At 34.1% G+C, this 14,227-nt stretch overlaps 2 protein-coding genes across 5 annotated transcripts; both read right to left on the bottom strand.

Moving 5' to 3' along the window:
• Positions 1-2,453: 2,453 nt before the first annotated feature.
• Positions 2,454-6,785, bottom strand: LOC133291516 (RNA polymerase sigma factor sigF, chloroplastic-like). Of its 2 annotated transcripts, none has more exons than XM_061489788.1 (9): positions 6,564-6,785; positions 5,939-6,090; positions 5,656-5,780; positions 5,340-5,543; positions 4,952-5,240; positions 4,636-4,866; positions 4,189-4,329; positions 3,724-3,924; positions 2,454-2,818 (listed from the first exon to the last, which is right to left on the bottom strand). In XM_061489788.1, the coding sequence occupies exons 1-9, from the start codon at positions 6,607-6,609 to the stop codon at positions 2,531-2,533; spliced, it is 1,677 nt and encodes a 558-aa protein (XP_061345772.1). In that variant the 5' UTR covers positions 6,610-6,785; the 3' UTR covers positions 2,454-2,530. The 2 variants fall into 2 exon arrangements, with proteins under 2 accessions (XP_061345772.1, XP_061345773.1); XM_061489789.1 differs by having other exon boundaries at positions 5,656-5,759.
• A 2,730-nt stretch (positions 6,786-9,515) lies between these two features.
• Positions 9,516-14,098, bottom strand: LOC133291526 (RNA polymerase sigma factor sigF, chloroplastic-like). 3 transcript variants are annotated; one of them, XM_061489801.1, is made up of 9 exons: positions 14,016-14,098; positions 13,470-13,621; positions 13,177-13,301; positions 12,859-13,062; positions 12,471-12,759; positions 12,154-12,384; positions 11,706-11,858; positions 11,294-11,494; positions 9,516-9,941 (listed from the first exon to the last, which is right to left on the bottom strand). In XM_061489801.1, the coding sequence occupies exons 1-9, from the start codon at positions 14,065-14,067 to the stop codon at positions 9,654-9,656; spliced, it is 1,695 nt and encodes a 564-aa protein (XP_061345785.1). In that variant the 5' UTR covers positions 14,068-14,098; the 3' UTR covers positions 9,516-9,653. The 3 variants fall into 3 exon arrangements, with proteins under 3 accessions (XP_061345785.1, XP_061345786.1, XP_061345787.1); XM_061489802.1 differs by having other exon boundaries at positions 13,177-13,280; XM_061489803.1 differs by having other exon boundaries at positions 13,177-13,205.
• Positions 14,099-14,227: the final 129 nt, after the last annotated feature.

The following is a 14,227-nucleotide window of genomic DNA, read 5'->3' as shown; positions in this document are numbered from 1 at the left end:
GCAGTGATTGGGACATCGGCTATAAGCCTAGTATACGTCTGATTATACAGTATCTCTGAGCGCATACCATACGATATAGCAATACGGTCTTTCCAGGACCGAACAACATCCAATGTACTGTTTTTGCTAAAAGAGAGAATAAGATGGTGGAACAAAAAAGTCAGATGCACAAGTTGAGCTTCTGTTTTGTTTCGTGACATTAACATGTTGATTAAGCAGAGGTTTCCTTCACGGGACCTATCTAGTGTTAACCCTGTTTATGGTAACCTTTTTTGGGTTTGAGGATACCTTTTCATTTTCAATGAGGGGTCTTCAACTCTTCATCTAGTATAATCTAACTTAATTAAACTTAATGATCACCACCATCTTTAGGAAAGATTTACATATTCCCCTTTTATGGAGATTAAGGTAAGTCATAGTTCTGGTTAAAGATACAAGAAAATACACCAAGTAGAACATTTTACAAACCACTTGTACATTTCCTTTCACATATATCATTTTGTCATTTGAGTGGTGTTTTTACGCGTCACTTAATATTACATCATGTAGTTTCTTATACCAGATTAGCGATTAACAGGGTATAATTCGTGTTGTGCTGCTTGTGCATGCATCGTTTCTTACTAATAATTTGCTTTTCTTATGAGAAAAGTGACTCATGCAAACAGTTGCACACTAATTGGTGTGAAAAAATTGCTTAGTATATAAAATTTTAAGGTCGATTTAGTCAAAGTTTAAATAATTATAGTAATATAACTTAAACTTTACCATATGCATTCTGATCGGAACTTATTCAAAATGTCAATATAAAGTACATGTAATATTCCTGTAAGAGATGCAAAGACATCAATTTTATATGAGGATGCATCCAAGCTTCTTTTGATAGAAGACCTAGAATAATTGATTTGGATAACAAATTAAGATTGAGCAAAATTGGATTTCAAACAAATATATAAAATATTCTAGGCATGCATTTTTTCACAAAGGAATAATGGGAGGGAGTAATAATAGAGATTCTTGAGCAAGCATATTGAATGACTTCACCAAAGAAGCCCAGCATCATTAGGAGGAGGAGGAATTCTATGGCTTCCAATCTGAGGACTAACAATTACCTGCCCCATGTGGAATCTATGAAGCTTCTGCCATATGTGGTAACAGAGGCACCACCACTCACAGGAACAGAGACTGGAATTATTATGCCATTGGTGTCAAAATATAAAAATAAAATAAAAAATAATTTACTTAATTTCTCAGCACGGAAACTGATAATCATAATAAATGCATACTTGGTGAAATAGAGACTTACTGTAAATTTTAATGGGAACAAAATTCAAGCCCCACAAAGAATTTGAGAAATGTTGCAAGATAATGTAGTTTAGTTCAGTTCTTATGTTCATAAGGTTGAACAATTTCCTTTATCCTGAAAGGGTGAAGCAGAGAAGCCAGAGAGATACTTCCTCAGTAATTTACGTATTCTTATTTGAAAGCACAGACGTGCCATTCGGCAATCAGCTTTTTTCTTCTTAATCATTGCACTCAACCCTATATTCTCGCTAGTCAATATTTAATGCAGAGTAGATATTTTATATTTTAAAAAGCCCTGACATTTTAATTTGCATGAGAGAGAAAAAGGGTAAAAAAAAAAAACTTCAAAGTTGTTCTGTTTGTCGTACTTTGGGCAACGTTTTTATCAATCTCTCCTTAGATTAGTCTTTTATTGATGACAATGATGTTTAGTGTTTCATATTTTATAGAGTGATGGTTAGAAGAGCACACGAATTCAGGCTAATAATAATCGAACTTTCATTAGAATCTTAGAAAGAAAAAGCGGAAGCATAACATTGCGAACAGGTGTACTTGTATATGATGTCAAAATGGGACTGAACTGAATGCATCATTAGCTTGATTTTACAGTCCCTAAAGCCTTTCTCGCCCCTCCTGTTCCACTTATTAACACATAAAGCAGGCACAACAAACTTGATGTCATATTCCCCCATCAAATTTGTGTTTCTATACAGATATGGACCTCTGATGACATTCAATATTCTTGGTCAAGAATCTCATTATTACTCCCTCCCACTTATTCCTTTGTGAATAAATGCATGACATACAATATTTTATATATTAGTTTGAAATCCACTATCCTCTTAGTTAAAGTATAACAAAGGTGGACACAGTTGGCAAAGGGTTTGGTCCATACCCCTCAAGGGCGTGGGTTCAAACTCCGCTGACCGATGTGAGGACTTTTTTGGTGGGTGATATATAATCCCTCCCAGAAATCCTCAAAGAGGTTGGGGGGTCTTCCCTGACCCTAGTTGAATACCGGTACTTAACCCCACTTAAACTTTCTTGTATTAAAAAAAAAAAAAAAAAGTATAACATAGCTACCTAATGGATGCGGGCTGCATTAGTTAAAAAAGTGATTGTTTGAATCCCACGATTGAAAGTATAATCCTCATAATATAATTAAAATGATTTTATAGTCATTTATTAATTAATCAAAACTTTTAACATAACCTTGGTGTCGACTCATCTATACAAGCAAGTCTACATATGCATCAAGTCCTTGACTTACAAGGCTCTGCTTGAGCTTGTCCAATGCTCGGTTCTGCAACTGTCGGACCCTCTCCTTAGTCAAACCAAATATGTTGCCAATTTCTTCCAAGGATTTCTCGTAGCCATCCTCAATACCAAATCTTAGCCTGATTATCCTTCTATCTCTTGGGCTTAAGATATTTAAGAGGTTGCGCGCATGCTTCCTCATTAGTTGTTTTCCAACACTCACATCTGGGATCTCAATTGAAGAGTCTGCAGTAATTTCCTGGAATTATAATAAAATTGTGGTTAATTTGGAATATTTTGTCATATTATGTTGCCCAAAAAAAATACAGGAAAACATGAATAAGAATTTTAGAAGGTCAGCAGTCTCTATCTATAAGTCAACAAAAGCAGGCATACCATAGAGAGGTACGAATTAACACATCAAGATTTAAATGAACCAAATTCGGTAAGGAACTGAATAGACTTTAGCGACTTGAGCCCGATTACTACTCATAAGTCCTAACATATTTAGCTAGGGATGTTCATGTAGTCAGTCTAGTTCTTCGGCCTGAGGATCAACCTCAAACCAAATTCACAGTTCACAAACCACAGTTCATAAGTATATAATGCAAATATATGACATTATGTGAGAAAAATATGTGTATATGTATTGATTCATTTTACTCCCAAACCCTAAACCCAAACAATCAGTAAGGAAACCAAACCAAACAACCTGGTTTCATTTAACTATTTTATTCAGTTTGGTTAATACCCATGTTTAGGTAGTATGCATGCTTCCCGGGCTTATCTCCTACTAAATAGTTGGAATATGATCTACCATCTCCTCCATACCCTATAAAACCTTTAGGCTGGTGGTGGTGGTTCGCTTCCATCATACACAACAGAATGCAATAACTCAGCAAATTTGAGATTATTCTTGCAGTCAATTACATATTGGCCTTTTTCGCAATTAGATTTCCACCAAATTGATTTTATAATTATCAGCGCAAGCAAAAGACTCGGGACAAACACACAGCAATTTAAAATAGGAAGCTGAATAACCTTTGACTGTTGTAAACAATCTGTATATACATACAGAGGTTTGCTTTTCACTGTTTTCAATTTACAGATTTGATAAATTATATCATAGCATGGGGGGAAATCATATTTACTTGAAGGCCCTACCTGAAAAGTTGTATCTTGGTCTGCCCACACACTTTGCTGCATCGAAAGAGGAAATCTTGCAGAAAATAGCAAATTTTCCAACTTGTCTACTGAAATTCCTACCCTTCTTGCTAATTCTTCTTTGGTGGGGCGACGATTTCCTTCTTGAATGTACAATTTCTTTGCTTCCATGACCTTGCCCAAAAGGGTATATACATTCTCCTGGAGATAATAAATTGGTTCCATGTTACCAAAATAGAATTGATGCTTGCTATATAAATACCATACAAAAAAGGGCAGCTAGGTGTAAAGCTCTGGCTATGCGCAGCTTTGTAAATAACATACTATTTAAAAAATTGAATAATGCAATAGTAACATCATTTTGTTCGTAGTCAACATACAATAATTCCAAGAATATTGACACATAGAAGGAGAAGGCCTAAATTTAGCTAACTAGAATGTAAAGAAATAAACAAATTGTTTTACCGGCAGACGGATTGTCTTGGAATGTAGAAATATGGCCCTCCTTATTGTCTGTCTTATCCACCAATATGCATAAGTACCAAACCGGCAACCAGCTTGGGGTTTAAACCTGTCAACGCTCTTCATAAGACCCATACTTCCCTCCTACAATAGCACCAGAAAAGAAATGTAAAAGATGTAGCTGCTACTAACATTATTAGGATAATGATTGCAACAGTTCTCAAAAGAAGTAAGACACCTTTAGGCTTTAACTGAAGCTTTTTTCCCTAATTGCAGCTCCAACTTTAGCCAAACATATATTTTGGAGTTTTTCTTTTTTCAGAAATAATGTAGAGCACATACATGGCAAACTAAGTATTAATAAATAATAATAACTACACAAGTGTAAGGAAATATAAAAATAGACTTTGGTAGTGCAGAAACAGATACTTTTAATTCCTCGGACGCTACCTGTAATAAGTCCTGAAGGCTGAGACCACGCCCCTGATAATATTTAGCAATGTGAACTACCATACGCAAATTGGCATTAATCAGCTTTTCTTTACTTCTGTTACCAAAATGAAGCTGCGTCTGCAGGGCATGACAGCTAAGGCCCACACCATCAGCCCATTCAGCCAAAGTTGGTTCCCGCCCAAACTGAGATTGAAGGCTGATCTTTACTTCTTCCAATCTCAACAAATCCTGTTACATACTCCACATTAGGGAAAAAGAAGATCCTTAATAGAGCACACTATGCATTTAAAGAAAATGGAACTCTGAGTGACACCTGTAGCTGAGCAATCAATTGAGACTCTTCTTCAAGAGTCAAAAGTTGCTTTGTTTCGGGACCCCACAAGAACAAGCGCAGGGGGTCATTTTGATCAAACCTTTCTTTTATCTTCTTTTCTATATGTAACCTTCCCTGTACATCGGACTTTCTTGCAAGGTAACTTTCTTCGTCAATAACTTTTGACTTCGATACTTTTCTCTGTTTAGATCGTCTTTCTATAAGCCGTGTTGATCTCACAAATTTATTCTTTCCAGCTGAAGAGTCAACCAAACTTGTGGAGGCCGGACTGAATGGCATATTTTAGGCATTATTCTCATAACAATTATCCTATAAACAGAAAAAACAAATTTAGGATGTCAAAGTCAACGACAATGATAGAACGAACCTAAAAGGAAGTGGATGGTCATCATCAGCTTTAGTCGATTTCAACTCTTCTGCTACTGAAGCTGCTTGTTCTGAGGCTGACAAAGCTTGCTTAGCAAGAGAAACTACATTCCATCGCAGACCATCTGCAGGCCTTTCTGAATCAACAGCTGCAGGTTGCGGAGTTGAAGAAGCAGCAATTTCCCCTGTTGGGGAAGAAGTCAATCTGCAATAGACCATATGAACCCTATAAAGAAACAACTTTGGATGTACGAGAATTTAAATCAGCAATTACAACTGATAAAATTAACACGAGAGTAGAATTCGATTTATCTTACAAGTTCTGTAAATGAGACCGGAGATGCAACTGCTGCATGAAGTCACGCACTAACAAATCAGCATTGCCCATGTTATTTTTTACCTGAACTGAGGCCATATCCATCTGCCTTGCATTTAATGTTGCCTTTAGTAAAACAAAGGGTAGATGAATTGATAACATGTACAAAAAAAAGGGATCATTACATACGAGAAAACTAAAAGTTGGTCTCAGAAAATGTATAAAGGATCTAATAATAAGCAGTTAAAGAAGCCTGAGTTTTGATATATGAACAAAATTCGAACCTGGGATGTCTTGTCTTCCTTATACATGTGAAGTAGAGGCCTATACTCATCGCGCTGCTCTTGTAAGAGAACCGAGGTAGGAAAATGCTGGGCTGCAAAACTAGAAGACCAAGAGACCACTGCTGGAGCAGCTTGTTCACGAAGCATCAGAACTGCACAAGGTAACACCTTTAACACTCAGAAAAACCAACCATTCGAAAAATTAAGAAAAATTCAGTTGAAAACTAGGGAGAAAATGAAGAAAATCCAGAAAATTGCAAAGAGAATTAAACAGAATTGGGGAAATACAAACAGTGAAAGGGAGCAAAGCAAAGCAATGTATCTTGGCATACATAATAGCTTGATACATTTATGATTTTCCATCTCTAAAACCCTTAATTCAAACTATCTTGTGCTAGCAAGACCACACTCAACAACAGTTATTATTATTAAATAATTTCCTAAGATGAAAGTAGGTTAGGGGAAACGAACATTGAAAAGCAGAGCCATTTATGAATTGAATATCTTTCATTAGAAACTAAGGAACAAAAAATAACTCAATTTAAAATAAATAATAAAACATACAGCTGCTAAATTTAAAAAGAAAAAGAAAAAAAAAATTGAGTAGTGGTTGTAATAAGTGCACCTGAAGAGGAAGAAGGAAACTGTGGAGATGAACAAAACATACTCATAAGCGTTCCTCAGTAACTACTGTATTATCTTTCTCTATACTGTACAATAGTTTCCAGTTTCCAGTTTCCACGGAGGAGGAGGAGTTGCAGAAACCAAAGGTTTTTTGTATTTTCTAGTATCTGTTTACGCTACTCCACACCTCAAGATTTTTTTCAACTACTTTAACTCCAAACCTCTCTTCAACCCTTGAAACCCTCCTTATCACTTCCACAAGTTTTTGTTTGGGCAACCTCACAAAAAGAAAAAAGAAAAAAGAAAAAAATCTTCTTTCCATATAATAGGATTTTTATTTATAATTATAATTTATTTTAAAATTATATTATTCATTATTTTAATTAGTTCATCTTTCAAATTAATGACATCATTTTGATGTTTTTGATATAACTTTATCTTTTACGATCGAAGAAACATTAAACTCTTCATAATTATAGGATAATAATTTAGTGATGTAGGAGATAAAAAAAAATTATATATATATATATATAAGATAAAATTATCTTATATAATATGAGAAACATTAATTTCAATAATTTAATATAATAGTTAAATAAAAAGTAAAAACAATAGTATGACACTATAAATAAATATTAATTAGAGAAGTATATTCTTACTATAAAAAAAATCATTATTTGTCCACTGTATATTTAATTACTGTTGTATCAACATTTTTCTTTTTTTAAAAAACTTTTCAACATTCTCTCTTTGATTCAATAATAATTAAATGTGTAATGAATTAGTAGTGAATTTTTTTGTTATAAGAATATCCCCTCTATTAATTAATATGAGTGCATTACCCTTATCTAAACTTTTTTTTTCTATTTAATATATTTGTTAGTTTTCTGCAATGCACTGCATTCTATTTTCAAATACTGAAAGTGTATCAAACAAATATAATCCAATCGTGAAAAGATATTCTTTCCCTCCACCGACTGGGTCACCCAGCCTTGTCTTTTTTTCGGTCAAATACAACTTCGGATCCTAAAGCCCAATTTGAATTGGCCCAATTTGTCGTATTGTAAAAGACCGGCAATCAGCCAGGTATTTTCTTTTTTGAACTTTGCATTATTTCATTTTATAAAGTTTCATAATATTCTTTTATATAATTTAAATATTTATATACTAACATGTTAAGAAAATAGTATAGTAGTTTTTATTACAAATATTTCCCCTTAATTGTTTCCTATTTAAATTTAGAGTGATTTACTTTGGTATCGCGTGATTTACACTAAAAATAATAATATATAAATATGTTATAATTGACTAAAAATAATTATCAATGTTATAGTTTCAAAATAGAAAAAAGTACAGTGTTTTAAGAAAATTTATGTTATAAGAAAAGAAGTTCTGAAAAGAATTTTTTTTTGCAAAATTCCAAAATGATATTATTTTGAAATTATAAATGATAATTGTATTTAATAAAAAAATTTCCTTTCAAAATATTCAAAATTATTTTTCTTGGGCCAGTTTTACGGTAAAAAGAGAAATTACTTTGGGTGTTCGTAACAAAAAAATTAGAGGAATAATATCAATTTAATATTAATACTTCCTAAATAGTAGCTTATGGTAGTTTTGGACTTCTCCTTTTTCTAAACTTAAATATCCCTACAAAGTTGAATGCATTATAATTTGTATATGAATCCATGCTGAATTTAAAATTTAGCAACGACAAATTAAATTCAAGGATATATCCACAACCCGCATGAATACTGTGTGAATAGATAGACAAGCTAGAAGCATTTATGGAATAATGATGTTTCTACGAAACTAACAGAATTTTATGCACTACTCGTTATACTTTTTTTTTTTCCATGAAAAAAGAAAGTAGAAAATAAAAAACGTCAATTTTCCAATCTCTTTACTTTGTTTTTTCATCGTAAAATTCGTCGTGAAAAATTGATGCAAAAATACCATCACTCACAGACATGACCGAGTGAAAATTGTATTTATCTCTCTATTAACAGAATTTCAATTGGCTGGGGATGTTAAAGTCAATTACAAACTACCAACGCAATGAAATCTCTATTAACGAGCTTGTTTCTGCAAATGCAAAATTTGTATAAGTACCTCCTCGAGGGTAGAGTCGTAATGCACCGCTGCCCAAACTGCAATTCTGCAATAAACGGACACATTAGCCAAATAGATAATAGGACTAAAAATAAAGAAAAATAAAGAAAACCAAAATATAAAACAATTAATACCAAAAAAAGGGCAAAGCTAACAATGGCCCAAACATCACACGAGTTCAATTATATTTTATGAAACAAAATAACGATCAACCGTATGGAAAATTTATTCAAACAATTCCCACAATTATTTTCCGGATTTCCACTACAAAAGAAACAGATACCAAAAGCTACAGAATCAGTCAGAACTATTACCTTGGAAAACAAGGCACCATTGTTTTGGAAAAAAAATATGAAACCATTCATTTACTTACATTTAACCCTAAAGGCTTTTTTTTTTATTTTTTTTACTGAGTATTAAGTCTTTAAAATTAAATTAAAATGATGGTTTTATCATCAAGAGTTAGGACAGAATGGAAAGAATTTATTAGCAATGTGAAAAGATAGATCATTCTTTACTTGTTCCAAATAATCCTTTTTTTAATTCTCGTTCCCTATATTTATTTATTTTTCTCTTTAATTTATTTATTTTTCTCTTTAATTTACTTATTTTTTCCTCTAATTTAATAAAGTATTACCCCCAGCCAGTTTAGGATAAAAATGTTGTTAATATTAGATATATTTAGTAATGTATTATCTTATTTTTCATTTTATTTTTCTTCATTTTACTCAATTTTTTTATTTCTTATTTGAATTTATCACCGCCACCTCAACTAATTGGAGATAAAAATGCTATTGATGTAGATATGTATAGGAACATGATCAATTTAATTGATGTAATGTACGTATATATATATATATAACTCTGGTTCATCCTCAGTTAGCATGACTGAGTGTAAGTTTTCCTTTAAAAGCTCGATCTAGTTACTGCATTTGTACAGCCAAGTAAGAGGAACTGCAAAACGTTGGTGTCTACTCATCTATACAAGCAAGTCTATATATGCATCAAGTCCTTGACTGACAAGGCTCTGCTTGAGCTTGTCCAATGCTCGGTGATGCAAATGTTGGACCCTCTCCCTAGACACCCCAAATATGTGGCCAATTTCTTCAAAAGATTTCTCGTAGCCACCATCAATACCAAATCTGAGCCTGATTATCTTTCTTTCTCTTGGGCTTAAGATATTTAGGAGGTTGCGCACATGCCTCCTCATTTGCTGTTTCGCAACACTCACATCCGGGATCTCAATTGCAGAGTCTGCAGTAGTCTCCTGCAATAATAATAAAATAAAATTTTTGGTTAAATTGGTATATTTATAATATGGAAAAAGTGTGTGTCATTTTAAAGGATGTAAAGTTGTGTCATTTTAAGAGAGAGAGAGATAGATAAAAGAGGAGAGAAAGTTGACAAAAAAAAAAAGGTGTGGGTCTCACCTCTTTGTGAGAGTGAAAGGATATAAGTTGTGTCATTTAAAAGAATAAACACTTTTCCCTTATAATATTATGTTGTCCAAGGAAAACAGTTCTGACCATACCCAACATACTCCAACATTGGGAGACCAGCTTGACAATAACTTAAATCAAGTACTGGAATTGCATTGCAGGGCTACTAACACACAAGCTCAACATGAATAAGATTTTGTAATATTCCAGACCCTACCCCCACCTGACCGGGGCCAAATGAATAGCCACTTCAATAAATACAAGAGAATTTCAGACTGTTGGTAGTCCCTATAAGTCAACCAAAGCAGGCATAGCATAGAGAGGTGCAAATTAACACATCAAGATTCAATTATTTTATTTGGTTAGGTTGATATCCCTATGTTTAAGTTGTTACGGCTCTGGATTCTTGAAAGGTAGAAATTGCAGTAACGGTATTTGAAAATAAGGAAAAGATGATAAAAGGGGAGAAAAGAATGATATTATTGATGACAGAACAAAGAACAAATACAAGAGGAATAGCCTCTTCACAAAGGACACTCCCTTTCCTCTAAGAAATTCTCAGTCTAACTCAAAATTGATCAAAAGCTACTCCAAAAGGAGGGTAATCTCCTTTATATAACCCACATGAGGAAATATAAAAGGAAATATAGCCTCGACTAGCATAACTTTCATATTAACTACCCTGTGCTCCTCCTAACTGCCCTCAACAGAACTAACCCCTGACTAGGGTATATTCCTGAGGGAATGTTGTAGCTTGCCTCTCAAGCCTAATGCTAGATGTAACATTGGTAGAATGCTATGTTTGCCAGGCTTATCTCCTACTGAATTGTTGGAATATAATCTACCACCTCCTCTATACCCTGCAAAACCTTTAGGCTGCTGCTGCTGATTCGCTTCCATCACACACAACAGAATGCAATAACTAAGAAAATTTGAGATGATTCTGGCAGGGAATCACGTTTTGGCCTTTTTCGCAGTTCGATTTCTACCAATTTGTTTTTAAAAGTAAAAGCCAAGGTACAAACGCACACCAAGTTAAAATGGGAATCTGAATAACCTTTGGCTGTTCTAAACAATCTATGTATAGATACAGAGCTTTCCTTTTCACTGTTCTAAATTTATAGATCTAATATATTATATCATAGCAGGGGTGGAAATCATATTTACTTTAAAGCCTTACCTGGAAAGTTGTACCTCGGTCCGCCCACAAAGTTTGCTGCATCGAACGTGGAATTCTTGCAGAAAATAGCAAATTTTCCATCTTGGCTACTGTAATTCCTACCCTTCCAGCTAATTCTTCTTTGGTGGGGTAAAGATTTCCTTCTTCAATGAACAATTTCTTTGCTTCCATGACCTTGCCCAAAAGGGTATATAAATTCTCCTGGAGATAATACAATGATTCCATGTTACACAAATAGAATTAATGCTTGCTTTATAAATAACTTACTATTAGAAAAATTGAGTAATGAGATTGAAACATAATTTTGTTCTTTGTCAACATACAACAATTTCACCTACTGATACTTCACAAGGAGGAAGCCTAAATTTAGCTAATAGATAGTAAAGAATACTGACAGTTCATGAATACTGACAAATTGTTTCTGCGGCAGACGGATTGTCTTCGAATGTAGAAATATGCCCTTCCTTATTGATTGCCTTATCCACCAATATGCATAAGTACCAAACCGGCAACCATGTTGGGGTTTAAACTTTTCGACACACTTCACAAGTCCCATAGTTCCCTCCTACATAAGCACCAGAAAAGAAATGTAAAAGATGTAGCTGCTACATAGCATTATTAACATAATGGTTGCAACCCGTTCTCAAATGTAGTAATAGAGATCCTTCAACTGAAGCTTTTTTCCCCAATTGCAGCTCCAACTTTAGCCAATCATTCATTTTGGGGTTTTCCTTTTTTCAGAAATAGTGCACAATACATACATGGCAAACTAAGTATTAATAATAAGTATGCAAGAGTAGGGAAATATAAATAGATTATGGTAGTGCGGAAACAGATACTTTTAATTCCTCGGACGCTACCTGTAATAAGTCCTGAAGGCTGAGACCACGCCCCTGATAATGTTTAGCAATGTGAAATACCATGCGTAAATTGGCATGAATCAGCTTTTCTTTGCTTCTGTTACCACAATGAAGCTGTGTCTGCAGGGCATGACAGCTAAGACCCACACCATCAGCCCATTCAGCCAAAGTTGGTTCCCGCCCAAACTGAGATTGAAGCTTGATCTTTACTTCTTCCAATCTCAACAAATCCTGTTACATACTCCACATTATGGTAAAAGAATATCCTTAATAGAGCATACCATGCATTGAAAGAAATATGGAATTTCAAGTGATACCTGTAGCTGAGCAATCAATTGAGACTCTTCTTCACGAGTCAAAAGTTGCTTTGTTTCGGGACCCCAGAAGAACAAGCGCAGGGGGTCATTTTGATCAAACCCTTCTTTTATCTTCTTGCCTACATGTAACCTTCCCTGTACATTGGACTTTCTTGCAAGATAACTTTCTTCATCACGAACTTTTGAGTTTGATACTTTTCTCTGTTTAGATCGTTTTTCTTTAGGTCGTGTTGATCTCACAATTTTATTCTTTCCAGGTGAAGAGTAATCCAAACTTGTGGAGGCCAGACTGAATGACATATTTTAGGCATTATTCTCATAACAATTATCCTATAAACAGGAAAAACAAATTAAGGTTGTCAAAGTCAACCACAAAGATAGAACTAACCCAAAAGGAAGTGGACGATCATGATCAGCTTTAATCAATTTCAACTCTTCAGCTATTGAAACTGCTTGTTCTGAGGCTGACAAAGCTTGCTTAGCAAGAGAAACTGCATTCCATTGCAGACCATCTGCAGGCCTCTCTGAATCAAAAGCTACAGGTTGCGGAGTTGAAGAAGCAGCAATTTCCTCTACTGGTGAAGAAGTCAATCTGCAATAGACCGTATATGAACCCTATAAAGAGACAAATTTGGATGTGCGAGAATTTAAATTAGCATTTACAACTGATAAAATCAACGCAGGAATAGAATTCAATTTCTCTTACAAGTTATGTAAATGAGACTGGAGACGCAACTGCTGCACAAAGTCATGCACTAACTGATCAGCATTGCCAATGTTACATTTTTCATGAACCGGGGTCATAACCATCTGCCTTGTATTTAATGTTGCCTTTAGTAAAACAAAGGGGAGATGAATTGACAGCTTGTACTAAAAAATGGGATCATTACATACGACAAAACTGAAAGTTGGTCTCAAAAATGTATAAAGGATCTCATTATATGCAGCATTTAAAGAAGCCAAAGTTTGATGAAGTTTGTATATGAACAGAATTTGAACCTGGGATGTCTTGTCTTCCTTATCCATGTGAAGTAGAGGCCTATACTCATCACGTTGCTCTTGTAAAAGAACCGATGTAGGAAAATGCTGGTCTGCAAAACTAGAAGACCAAAAGACAACTGCTGGAGCAGCTTGCTCACGAAGCATCAGAGCTGCACAAGGTCACACCTTTACAACTCAGACAAACAGGTGAAAAACCAACCATTCGAAAAATGAAGAAAAATTCAATTGAAAACTTGGGAGAAAATGAAAATCCAGAAAATTGGAAAGAGAATTAAACAGAATTTGGGAAAATATAAAGAGTAAAAAGGAACAATCTATCTTAGCATTAATAATAGCCTAATAATTTAAACTATACGCTTAACAGATATTATTATATAAGTTCTTATCATCGAAGTAGGTTAGGGGAAATGAAAATTGAAAAACAGAGCCATTTATGAATTGAATAACTGTCAAGGAATATAAAATCACTCAATTTATAACATGTACGTACTAAATGAAAAACAAATTAAAAAAAAATATATTGAATTGTTGTAGTAAGCGCACCTGAATATGAAGGTAGAGCTCTTGAAGGAAACGGTGGAGACGAACAAACCATGGTCTTAGCCTCCCTCACTAACTCTATTCTATTTCTCTATGTGTAGAATAATTTCAAATTTCCACGGAGGAATTGCATATATATATATATATATATATATATATATATATATATATATATATATATAGGGGCAGGATATTCTTACACCGGTGTAAGAGTT

Source organism: Gastrolobium bilobum, unplaced genomic scaffold (genome assembly GCF_033153095.1).
Source record: "Gastrolobium bilobum isolate Gb01-03AN ecotype WA unplaced genomic scaffold, APGP_CSIRO_Gbil_v1 utg3161, whole genome shotgun sequence".
Taxonomy (NCBI): domain Eukaryota; kingdom Viridiplantae; phylum Streptophyta; class Magnoliopsida; order Fabales; family Fabaceae; genus Gastrolobium; species Gastrolobium bilobum.
The sequence above is the reverse complement of the archived record's forward strand: the minus strand, read 5'-3'. Positions and strand labels throughout refer to the sequence as shown.